This window comes from Mustela lutreola, chromosome 14, assembly GCF_030435805.1.
Source record: "Mustela lutreola isolate mMusLut2 chromosome 14, mMusLut2.pri, whole genome shotgun sequence".
Lineage (NCBI taxonomy): Eukaryota > Metazoa > Chordata > Mammalia > Carnivora > Mustelidae > Mustela > Mustela lutreola.
In genome coordinates, this window is record NC_081303.1 from 14648392 (window position 1) to 14661332 (window position 12941).

Genomic DNA, 12941 nt, shown 5'->3' on the forward strand with positions numbered 1-12941 from the left:
GCATAAGGAGAATGAATAAAGTGACAGATTCAGGACACATTATTCAAATGAGGATATGAAAGCTGTCGGCCTACAGCTGCAGCCTCCCTCATTCTACAGAATATGGGGACCTCCTGGTTCTGTGTGTGTGTGGATGTGTGTGTGCGCGTCTGTGTCTGTGTGTGGGTTTTAAGTAATTGTTTGCAACAACTTGATGTTGTGTTAATCATCTGCAACTTTTTAAAACATAGATTGAGTTTTGATGATGATAATCACATGCATGGTATCATTATCCGAGGAACTCGATAAACATTACATTAGCTGAGATTAGTTTATTAGGGTTGGGTGCCTTCCCCCCCCCCATCCCCCGCTGCCCACCCCCATGTGTACAAGTTCTTATTCCTGCCACTGAGAACTCAGGAGCTGCCAAAGCAGACTTTTACCATGGCACCACTCCCTCCAAGCAGAGGGTTTCAAGCCCCATGGCCCCATGGCCGCGCTGCACCCCCCTTTTGCAGGCCAACTCATTTTCATTTCCTTCACTGATGTTATAAGAAAAGTTCTGTTTTCCCTTCTGTTAGCTTTTGAAGTGTGTATCCACTTCAGCCTTTTATCTTCCTCCTTCCCTGGGGGGAGCTCCTTAAGTGGCAGGCGTGTCCCCCCAACTTCCAGGGCCAGCCTTCTGGGCCGGATAGGAAGGCCCAGAGAGGCAGTAACTTGGAGGGCTGGTTGAGGATCGTTCAAGTACAGACAAGGCTGAGTGACACGGTAGGCCCAGGAAGAGGGTTTGGACTTCGTGGGGGACCATCTGAAACAGACACCAGGGAGGGAATTTGCCAACTGGTTGAAGACTGGAGAGCTTCTGCAGCCTAATGGAACCTGGCAGAGTTCTTTGGGGGCCGGGGGTGGGGAGCAGTCCTTTCAACACCCAAGTTCCAGGAAGAAGGGGGGACATGGACGAGAGGAAGAAAGTGTTACTGTGCACCTGTGTGTGTGTGTGTGTGTGTGTGTGTGTGTCTAGGTGCCCATGTTACCTCCTCTACTCCTCTTAGTGCAATGATCAGCACTGTTGTGATTATAATAAAGACAATCCCTTATATTATTTAGATAGTGCTTTTCCTAAGAAGGAGGCCATAGCGCTTTACAAACTGCATCCATAGGGATCTCTCACCCACCATTGGAAACGCAGCCCCGGGAGGGTGGAAAGCAGCAGCCATTCTGAGCCAGCAACACTATCCAACAGTACATGTAAATATGAGAAACATTCATGGGCTGGGGGAGAAGGGCAAGGGTAGGGGAGATTGTTAATCTGTAGTGGTTAATCTGTAATCTTTATAAATACTCGGCAGTGTAAACTGACAAGAAATTGTTCTTCCTCTAGAATGCATCTAGTAATTGAGCTTTGCAAATAATCACTATGTAAATAACAATTAAATACCGGGGTGAATATTTTATTTTTAAAAAAGCACTGATATTCAGATGATAGATTCTATCCATACTCGATCCATACTGGGAGAGAAGGCTGTTAAAGTATACGTGAGTCTGGTTAATTCCCAATTATCCACTCTAATGGAGGGGAAACGGTAGGGCATATAATGCATAGCAGAAAATCACCGAAGGTCATTTCTCTTTTATTTTTGGAATGAATTATACATTTTTAACTTTGCTAATTATGTTTTTTCTTTGGCTAGTAATAAATGAATTTGTATTCCCTGAGCTTATGCTGATGAAATTGGAAAGGCATGCATAGAAAAGGGAAGGATAGTCCAGGCACGGTGTTCCAGAAACTTGGTAGAAAACAATAGCAGATCATGCTTGGACTTTTTAATAGTAAAGAAAATCCAGAATTTGAATGCCGACAATGCATAGGCTCATATACATGTATATTTATATGGATGTTATAAATGTATAGATACATAATAAAGTGGGTGTGTATATATGTACATATATATACATACATACTTATTTCTAGATATAGATATATAAACGTGGATACTTACTTGCAAGATGGAAATAACTAGGTGTTTGTCTACATATGAATATGCAACCCAAAATTTTATTTCATTGTAGGTAGATTTAAGAAAGCCACTACAGAATTAAGAGATCTCTAGAAATTAGGGGAAGGACATTGGGAATTTCTAACAGGTGAGAGCCTATATCACCTGTCTTGAGAAAGACATAGTCATGTGTCTGTGGACCAAGTCAGACTTCTCCCAGCAACACAAGCTTATACTTACTTGATTGTGGCTGACTTCATCTAAGTGAAAATTCCTAATCCTAGCAAAACATACCTTTCCAAATCATCAGTCATTTCATTTCAAATTGGGGACCCCAAGTTAGTTTTGCAAGTTAAAAAAAACACAAAAACAAAAACAGGAGAAGTAACACAAGTGGAAAATATTTTGTTTCATGAGTCAAGCGTAGCCTAGGTGTCATCAGACACAGTTGGAAGATCATGCTAGACCAAGTGCATCCTCTGATGGGCCCCAGAAGGTGAGCCCAGGCAGGGTGGTACGCCCTGCCTTGCATTTTTCCTTAGGGAGGGATAGAGCTCTTCCCTCTCCGCAAGTGACTTCCATTTGGGCAGGAGATGAATGCTTTTAAATTATTCTGGAAAGAAAGGGGTGGGGGAACACCTCTCACGATTCAGATGCTGGCTTGGTGAGAGCTGTCCAGCGATGATCTATACGAAGGATGAAACCGCGGCTGACTTGGTTTCATGCCTAGAGTAAGAATCTAAACAAAGTGGCAGGTTCTCACAGAGACCAACTCCATCCCCTCACCGTGACATTTAGCCAGACAAAAAGCTCAGCTCACCAAGGCTTCAAAATCCTTCGAGAAGAGCAAGGAGGCAAATGGACAGGACATGCTGAGGACTGATGGGGCCCTTCCGTCTTCCTGTGCACCTACTGGGGGCTGATTTTAATGTATCAACTAATAACTCTTAGACCACTAAGTACAACAGATTCAGTGTCATTTTAGCTTTGAAGAACAGACGCTCACAGCTTTTCAAGCCGGCAGTGTTAAATGATGTATCTCATTCCCTCCACCCCTTGAGTCAACTGCTGCCTAGCCAGATTAAGGTGTCAGATTGATTTGTTTTATACATCTTTTGACCATGCTCATTGAATATTTAGGAAGTTTCTTCAGCCCATATTGAGGCTGAGATGTCCCGTGGGAAGCATTAATCAAAGTCACAGAGACTCACACACTGTGGAAACACAGCCTCTTTATTGTAGCGATTAGTTTTTGCAGTAACACATTAACACACTACAGAGCTTTCCTTTATAGAACAATTGATCCTTTTCTTGTAAGCCACTACAGAACAGGGGGGGAAATTAACTCTTTAAAGTTTAACACTTTTTCTCCCCCAGCGTGAATATCTAGAAAAGGGGGCGGGGGGGGTGGGTGCTGCCTCTGCTTTTCGCCAGCAACTGGAAACAGAACAAATTTCAGTGCACTTCTGGTGGAGGGAAACCCAGTTCTCCAAGCTGTTGTGCTGGTCATTTCACTTGTCTTGTGTCAGGGGGAGTCTGTTGTTTTTGCCCATTCTTTCTCTCTGGTATTTCCATTCTGTAACAATAAGCTTTAAATCTCCCTTTATGTCCCATTCCTAAATAATGGCAAGTGCACTTACTTTTTTGTCCTCCCCCATTAGGTCATTCATGACCATTCTAGAAAAAAAATACCCTTCTATTTTTTTCCTCTACAGTACTCTTGTCCATAGGAGACAATGTCTTGTAACAATGCAGAAGCCTAATCTCCATGTCAAAGCAATTTTCATTCCCCAGTGCACAGCCTGCTATCATTTTGTAATGTTTTGTTTCTTATTCTAAAAGAATTAAAAAGGAACAGTAAGCCGTCACGGGGGCCTGTAGTCCTTATCTCAGTGTCTGGAAATTTGGACAGTGTATTTTACTGCTGAGATAAAATGGAAAGAACTCCAAGTTCAGCAAATCGTAATGGGTTTAAGTTCTATTGAAATCGGCAACCAGAAGATCAGATAACGGGGGTCCTTCAGTTGTCTTTTTAATCGGGTTCCCCGCAAGGCTGAATAGAGACAGAGCAGACACACAGAGTGAAAATATAATTCTTGGATAGGTTAAGTACATGTTTGAACTCTTGCAAGCAGAAGCGATTTGCTGATGACTTAATCATTTTCTGGTCAATTATCTGTAAGGGCCCTTGCAACTCCATGGCAATTATGATGCAAGGTGGCCTTTTGGGAGAAACACCAGTCTTCCTGCTTCTGTTTCCTTGTTATGTCCATTCCCTGCCATAAATTTTCATTCATTTATTATCTTTGCTAGTATAGAAACAACTTTCTGTGTAGTAATTACAGCCCCAGTACACACTTTAGCTGTCATCTTGTTGGGAGTCTGGATGTTCTCATGGCCGCTGTTTGATAAGTGGTCTTTGTTGATTTTTGATGAATGTACATCTTTTTCTGGGGGCCCAGGGAAGGGAATGCCTGTGATGACAAAAGGTAGGAGGTTGTCTGTCAGCCCGCCTGATATAAAGCTATGGATTTATTGGTTTTGACTTGGCAAGTTGAGATGCATCTGTCCTTTACTGCGAACAGAGGACTGTCAATAAGAATGGTATCATTTGCAGTGAATCCAGGAAGACATCTTCATTTAAAAGGTCATCAGGAAACCTTGGTAAACAAAGTTCTAAAGCCAAATCATGTTATGGTAACTTGGCATTTAAAAAAAAAAAATGTAATAAAGTGTCCGTCTGGGCCATCTGTGTACTCTTGTCTTAACCACTCCTTCGAACGCATAGACTCCAACAGAAAGGGACGTGGGTCTTACCCAGCATGGGCTGTAGGAAGTGTGCGAACAGGCACAGTGGTCTGGCCAGACAGAGGTGAGCACCGTGTGCAAACAGAAAGTGGAGTCACAGCCGAATGGCCGTGGGGATCACCCATTACCAAAACATAGGCCAATGCCAGACTCCTCCCCTTTTGTGTGAAAGTTGTTTTCTGGCATTGCACGAGGTCGTCATGTGATGACACAAATTCTTATTTAAAAAAAAAAAAAGAAAGAAATCACACTAGTGGTGAGGTCATGTGGCTCACCATCTCTGGTACAGGTTTCCTCTGCTACCCAAAAGTAGAGCGTTCCTACAAAACTTTTCATAAGCCCAAATGACGGAAAGCCAAGGACCAATTACCGTCAATTTATACGGAAAAAACGTTGAGCCTTCCCAGACCCAAAAAAATAAGCTCTCTTAGACTTTTCTGATACCCTAGGACACTTCTTGATAGCAGATGCACAAAATAAATCAAGATAAAGCACAGATGCTCACAGACACAGTGCAAAGCCATGGCGCCATGATGCTGAGATACTGAGCCTGGCTCCTGGAGAAGGTGCTTGGGGGGCCCCTCTCGCTGCTCGGGGAGCGTGCCACCACCCTAATGGCTCGCTGTAAAGCTGAACACCGTTTGCCCTTGTTGCTTTGCTTCTGAAAAGCAGATATCCTTTCTGATTTCTTTCGGTTCGTGAAACCAGGTACCAATGTAGGTCTTTTCGTAAAAGCAAAATGGTGGAACGTGAACTTTTGAAAAGCAGGGGAAGCTGTACTTGCAAGTAATTACTCTTCCCAGCACTCTGTGGCTTGAATGCATTTCCATAAAAAACTATACAAATGCTGTTTGTTCCACTGAAAGAGGAAGAACGGTGTTTAGAATAAGATATTCAGCTTCTTAAGGAAATTCAGATTTAGAATGTGAGTTTTTCATTGGAAATATGGAGGACTGGGAGGTGATTTCCATGGCTGATAGGTTTTATAATCTCTTATACATGTACTACTGCTTTCACCCCTCCTGCCACCATTTTGGTGGAATCCAGAACATCCTCTGTCCAAGTAAGGAGGAAATGAGAACTTTAAAAAGACTTCAAATGCTTAAAGAATAAATGAAGAAAATGGCCATATTCTTATCCTTTCCAACATTTAAATTTGACAGTTCAACAGATGCATTACCTCTCAGCTCATCAAGTGGTTTAGCAATTTCCGTGAGTTTTACTACATTCAGATGGAGAAGTACGCGCGTCAAGCCATCAACGATGGAGTCACCAGTACGGAAGAGCTGTCTATAACCAGAGACTGTGAGCTCTACAGGGCTCTGAACATGCACTACAATAAAGCAAATGACTTTGAGGTAGGAACTCATCTTTATTGTTTGGTCATCTCCCTTTTCTTAAAAAAAAAAAAAAAAAAAAAAAAGAACTAATTTTCTCTGGCAATGTCCCCAAATCTGTTTTAGCCTTGGTATCTCACACGAGCATCCCGCAATAGGGGAAGAGGTGAGGCCAGAAGGAGGAGCCTTCACTCCATGGGCAGAGTCCTGGGGGACTGGCCCACTCCTATGTCCTTTCCCATTCCCCGGCTCTGCTGCTTGCGTGAAGAACCATGGGCCACAGAAAAGGGAACCCAAGAATTCAGAGAAATTATAGCAAGGAACCCATACACACTGACTCCCCTTTCCAGGGAAGAGGTCCCCACTCTAACGGGCCTTTTTGCTCTTAGGTTCCGGCATGTCAACTGAGCGGACATAGGCTATGTGCGATGGTGGCTGCAAACATTGTTTTCTAAATAGGTCTAGAAAGGTCGCTGGGGGAGTGATTCCGTGGTTTCTCCTTCAATCGGCATTTATTTCCTTTATGGAAGAAATGGTATGAGAATTTGCTTAGTATGTATTAATGAGAGAGCCATCCACATCTTTTTATGGTTTTGTTTCTGTTTTTGTTTTGGGGGGAGAGCCTAGGGTGTTTATATCCCTATGTGTAGCTTCACAAGCATGCTGCTCTTTGTTCATACACATACCCTCACACACACACACGTATCTACAACATGCATATTCTAGATACACACAAAGCAGTATAGATGATTCCCAGAAAGCAGTGGCTACACAACAATGAAGGATGCATGGCTATGAGTAAGGTGTTTCTTTACCGGCTAATGCTGTGCCTCAGCAAACCGTTTTCATTGCAACGTGATGACTCTATGCGACAACACTAGTGAATCTCCCAGCCCTCACAAAAGCATTTTGCTGAGCCCTGCTGGCTGAAGCAACAATAGCGAGAGGTGGGAATGTGGCAGAGTTCTGCAGGCTGAACCCCCAGTGGTGAGTGTAGACAGGCTGTGGGTGGCTTGCCATGTTAGTTCTTTTCTTGTGTTATCTTCAGGATAGGAATGTTCTTCTCTGCCATCGGCTCCTACAGGGGACGTTCTGTTAATATTCATGCTTTCCTCACATAGATAGGTACCCAGAAACACCCAGGAAGTTGGCTACTTCAAAGGAAGAGAAGGGCATCTTGGTCTAGACTGGTCAATGAAAGGGACCTGCCCTTTCCTTTTGGGGCTCTTCTCACATGGGTTTTGGCAGTGCACATCAGGGATGGTGGCTGACCATGCAGCAATGGTGGAAACTTAGCCATGGGGAAGTCATGGTTTTCCCTTGAAAGTTTGAACGCTTCTACTGTAAGCCAACGTATCTTTGGTATCCATGGTGAAATATGTGTTACGAGCAACGTTTCTCTTTGGCTGAACACATTACAAGTGGGGATCCTTCTTGCATTGCTTCTCCATTGTAAAGGGGTCCATGTTTTAAAGTCTGTTAGAGAGCTCAGGTTTACACTCAGAGTTTTGACAGAACTCTCTCAGGATTTTCTTCTAGAGCTGACCGATAGGACTAGGGCTAACCATTTTAAAGAAATCCTATGAAGACTTTTCATTTCTTTTTCTCCCCCTTTCTGTTGAGTCTGTTGCTCTAAACTTTACCCAAAGAGAACTCAAGTGTATGCTAGTGAACTCTTTACAGCTGATAATGGCAAATATTTGTTCGGCGACGTGCGTCAAGCTTTCTAAAAGAATTGCCCAAGATTCGCGCCATGAGTTCTGCCTTTTTTGCTGTGTAATACACTCTGAGATGACAAATCCTTATGGTGCACATTCGGATTTTTAAGGTTCTTAAACCTTACCTGGTTGGAACTTAAGCCCCTGCTCACAGCGTAAGGGCCAAAATGACACAAGCAGGGGCGGCTGGCATCGAGAAGTACCCAACAAGCTGTTCCATTTAGCAGCATCTAAATCCTCCCTTAATGTGATTAACATCTGATATTTCTCTCTTTGTGAATCATACCCACTTCCAGCCAGGACACCTCTCCTTTATCTGCAGTGTCTATTTTAAGACTGCTTCAGTGCAAGGAGTATGGGGCCCTGGGAGCAGTTTTGTCACTTCTCATGTGACTTCAGACAAGTTATTGGTCTATTCTGGGTCTTTTCCTTCTTCAGTAAAACACTGGGATCTTTCCGGAAATGCAGTAAGACGCAGAGCAGGAACATGGGTTCCGCGCTGTCCCCGCCACTCGCCCATAGGCACAGACATGTACACGCACGCACGCCGCCACAGACGGTCGCTAAATAGATTTTCATTTCGCCTCCCAGTTGGGCTCATTTACTAACAGAAGCTTCGGATGAGATGGTCCCTTCCCTTCTGTGCCTTGGTGCATGGAAGTCAGTGCTTAAGTGAGATGCTCAAAAAGCCACTGGTCTTATCTGTGTGGTTTTACCACTGCCGGCGGTGGCCGTGAGCCACAGCAGACCCCAGCACCTTGAGCAGAATATCTCAGCTGGTGCTTTGTGCACTCCTTGACTTTTGTATTTAACTTTCTTTTAAGATCAAGTAAAGTGAATCTGTGGTCTTACAGGAGCGAGCAAAGAGGATGGCCAGGTAGAGAACGGTACATCTTGTGGGGTTCATTTGTTCGTTCTTTCTTTCTTCCTTTTCCCCTAATTTTTAGACAGGGATGAAGCATGGTAGAGAGACTTTGAAGTTATGGCTACATGTTGCCCAAAGATCCAGTCCATTCCGAGGACTATCTATTCACCCAATGAAATGTTAGTTGGTCAAATAATAAAACAGCTTATTGGTGGCATTTTTAAGTTTCTCAATCTGTTGTTTGTGACAACAATAAGATAGCTAACGTTTATTGGCTGTACTGTGTCCTGGGCACTCTTCTCAGTGTTTTACCAGTATTAACTTATTTAATGTGAGCAATAATAACGCTGTGGATGTTACTAGAAGAAAACGTTTAGTTTGCCTAAAGCCTTATCCTGTTTTTTTAAGTGATTCTAAACTGGTGGGAACAGGTAGAGCCAGGGAAAGAGAGAAAGGTCCTTCACCATGACTTTCTTCTTTCTTTCTCTTCTGCTACTTGTCTTTTTTCAGCTTTGTGCTCCGTCTGTCTCTGCCTCTGTCATAAGCTGGCTGGCGGCACCTCTGTCCCCGCCTAGCACCATCCCCCTCCAGCCCCTGCTGCTCCTGGCTCTCAAGGCCAGAGTGGTTGCTGACCCCTGGCCTGCAGGAAAATAAAGCAGATGGGAAGGTTATCACTAGCGAGGAGGGAGTGGCTTCGATCTCTCTCCTCCTCTAGACCCTGCGTTTCCTGGCCTTTATGAGTCAGGACCTTCTAAGTGACAGGAGGGCTTGTTCTGCCTTTTGTATCAGTTTACACAATGGCCAAGATTCTTGGCACAGCACTTAGTGTGGTGAGAGCTTGAGAAGACCCAGGGGAAGTGGGAGAAGACCCGGAGGGGGAGGGGCACGCACCACGCGCCGCCGCCCTCAGTCTGTGCTGGAGGAAGGAAAGTTGGCCACCTCGCTCGGGGTGGGGCATCTCGCTCCTGAAGGTGAGTGTGTGAAGGTGTGCAGGAAAGGGGTGTTTAATTACAGGCTGCATCTTTCACTCCTACTTCGCACGTTTAATGAGATTGGCAACAATAAATTTGTCTTTCCAGGTGTTATGGTATATATTTCCATGCTTCATTCTCACTTCCCTTTGAAGAGGTTCCAACATCTTTTTATGGGGAGGGAGAGGAGGGTTGGGATGCCTTCCCAGTTTTTAAATCATACTGATACTTCTGACTTTAGGGGCAGATGAGTTGGATTTTATTACTTTTTTGTTTCCCTCCCAACTGGGGCAGGAAGGAAGGTAATGATGGCTGTCCATTTCCAAGGCTGCCCCCGCGCTCCCTGTCATTCTGCGGTCCTGGGAGGAGGTAGCTCTCGCCCCTCCGTGCCCGGCCGCCATCCCTCCCAGGCCTGCCAGTGCCAGGCATTTACCTGCAGGCAGGGTCCAAGTGCCCTATGAGTGCCCCTAGCTCCGCCCCTCCCCAAGACCCAAGTGCGGGGATGGGAGGCTGAGAAGGAAACAGAATGGGGGGCACCTGACTCATTGATTAATGGGCTCCTACAGGCCGTCTCCTAAGACACTGACACCCCACCCAGCAGATGCTCCGTCCCAGAGCCTGGGGTTCGACTCTTTTCCAGGCATCCCATGACCGGCAAGAAGGGTGGTTCTGCGGACCCGCTGGTGCCTTGCCTTGCTTTGCCCTTAGAAAGCGAAAATAAGCCCCCAGCGCCCCTCCCGTCGCACCCCTACCCCAGACACTGAACAGCACGGGCTGAACACCTCCTCTCCACCCCGCCTGCCCCTGCGCCCAGCCCTCCCGCTCCCCACACATCCCGCGCTGAAGAAGATTGAATGTGTTTGGAAGTCTTTCATTCACATTGTCATCTCTTTAAAGAAAAATGAGGACAGGTGGATTTAGGAAGCGTTTCCCTCCGCTCCAAAGAGATGCTTAAATTTGAGTGATCATTGGGGAAACGGGCGCACGGGTGAAACCCTCTTACTGCGGCTGCTGTCTCGGCCTCGGAGCTGAGCGGTCGAGTGATCACGTGACCCCCACCCTCGGTGGGCGGCGAGACCAGAAGACGCTCTTCCCGCTTCTTCCCCTGCCAGTCCCGCCACTGACAAGCCAAATGGATCTTTTAAGAGACTAAATGAATGTTCTCTAAATATAAGTAGACACATGGCTGTCTGGGAACACATTCCTGTACAGAATGAGGGCCTGAAGAGTGAGGGAGAGGACGGTAAAAGACGCCGGCTCCGAGGTGGGCTGGCAGGGGCGGGAGGGGGTGGGGGGCAGAGGCAGGATTGTGCGCGCACGGAGCTTCGTTTTTGCACCACTGTCCTTTTGGGATTCGAGGTGTTGATCAGTATAATGAAGCGGGACCATTGATTTATCATCTGTTTGGTAATGTCGTTGCATTTTTAGCTCCCTGTGTCTTTTTTGTCATTGGGTTACATTCAAGCACAGTAAGATCAGCTTTAAAACCTCCTTACTCAACAGCTTTATTAGTTATAGCATTCCATGACCTTTCTCAACATTCTTAAAGAAAAAGATACAGTGTAACGTCGCTTCACTTTGCTTATTGTCCTTTGTTGGGGTGAACAAAGCATTTTCCACAGTGGCTATAGCACATAATTATACAACTTTCAATGGCAGTGTCTTGGCACATATCAAAGTTCAGAGAAGCCTTTAGAAAAAAAAAATGTTTTGTGGCAGCCTAGGGAGGGTCTCATCTTTCCTTCAGAAAATAGTTCAAGGCTCTTCTGTCAAGCTTCCCTACTTAGAGCTTTTTCTCCTCCTGCTTCATAAAGTTTAAAGCGGATTCAGTGGAGTTCTATGATCTATTTCCTTTGAAAGATTGTTCCTCAGCACAGAGAGGCCCTTTGACTTCAAGAGTGCACAGATTCATGTCTTTAGGTATCATATGTCTGACCTTATCAGTTACTCCATTTAATGTCGGAGAAAAAGTCTCAACTCTTTGTGTTTGTCTGTTTTGCCTCTGTGAAATGATTTGGTGAAAAGACCATCCTTTTTAACACACCACTGAGAGGCCGTTTCTGCTGCAACCTACCCTGTGGCTTTTCTCTCTTTAAAAAAAAAAAAAAAAAAAAAAATTGTCCTTGTGTTTTGTGTATGGATGAGTTCACAGTGAGAATAGAATTATACAAGGGCAGACGCACACACAAAAAAAAAATCTTTTGCTTCCCCCCCCCCCCCCACAATGATCTATTGGCTCTCTTGGTGGCTCTGCCCCAACAGGAGAAGGCATTTAGCAAGCACAGAGGTGGCAGCGTAGTGCTGGGAAGGCAGTGGGCTTTCCCTTGCTTCGACCTACCCCTAAGGCCTTCATAATTAATTGTCCTTCAGAGATGAGGGAAGTTCAGAGACAGTGTGGGGAGTGATGTCTATTGTGTGACATTCACTTCTCCTTGCCTCTGCTCTTTTTTTTCGTCCCACAAAGGGTTATCAATAGGAGAAAGGGAGCAAGTTCTCTGCGGAGAGCCGCCGCCGGTTGTGGTTGGAGCTTTCGGTGGGACGTTAGCATTGTGCTTGGCCCATCCTGGCTTCAGTGTCTGGAGGAGTTCTGACAGCCTTTTGAAAACCAGCCTGTTTATTTCGTCTGGATGAAACAAACTCATTTAGCCACCTAAAGCTTGTTCAGAAGTTGGCGATCCCTTTTCACGTGGACGATAATATTTTAAATCAAATTTCCTCAGCCTGCTCCCACTCCCGGATTTGATTTCACTGGAACCCGTTCGGTTCTTTTTCAGCCGCAGGGCAGAAAATGTAGAACTCATTCCCTCATTTCTCTTAAGTGTCTCGGTATAAATTTCCAAGAGTGAGTGTTTCTGCAACCGGTCTTTTTGGTGAGGCCTAGGACTTTGGTTCTGGAGAGTAGATCATTCTGGTTTGAAAATATTGTGTCACCTTCAGTGATTGCCTTAAGCCAGTCGTCAGTGCTATTTGGTAACATGACACAAAACAATGCAATCTGTGCGCCCCCCCCCCAACCCCTGCTTTTTTGGCTGAGACACAAACTGAAAGATTCAATGTAGAGACAGCTATTCGAGAAGTAAAAGAGGAAGGCCATTAATGATTATTATACTTCTGTTCCTGTTAAATAGGGTGAAGCCAAGAAAAACAAATATAATTGTTCTTCCAAAGAGCGGTTGAACGGGCACATTAGAAAGGTTTAAGATCAGTTCGCTTTCGGGGGCACAGGGACCTCGAGGCTGAAGGGAACCATCTCTCAAGGAGATCTC

At 45.1% G+C, this 12941-nt stretch overlaps 1 protein-coding gene across 7 annotated transcripts in view; it reads left to right on the forward strand.

Moving 5' to 3' along the window:
• The window catches only part of PROX1 (prospero homeobox 1), a 52737-nt gene that overhangs the window by 17873 nt on the left and 21923 nt on the right, over window positions 1–12941 (forward strand). For all 7 annotated transcript variants that reach the window (XM_059145324.1, XM_059145325.1, XM_059145330.1 and 4 more), the window contains one exon: window positions 5948–6142. In XM_059145324.1, the coding sequence (XP_059001307.1) occupies window positions 5948–6142 (195 nt within the window). The remainder of the gene's footprint in view (window positions 1–5947; window positions 6143–12941) is intronic.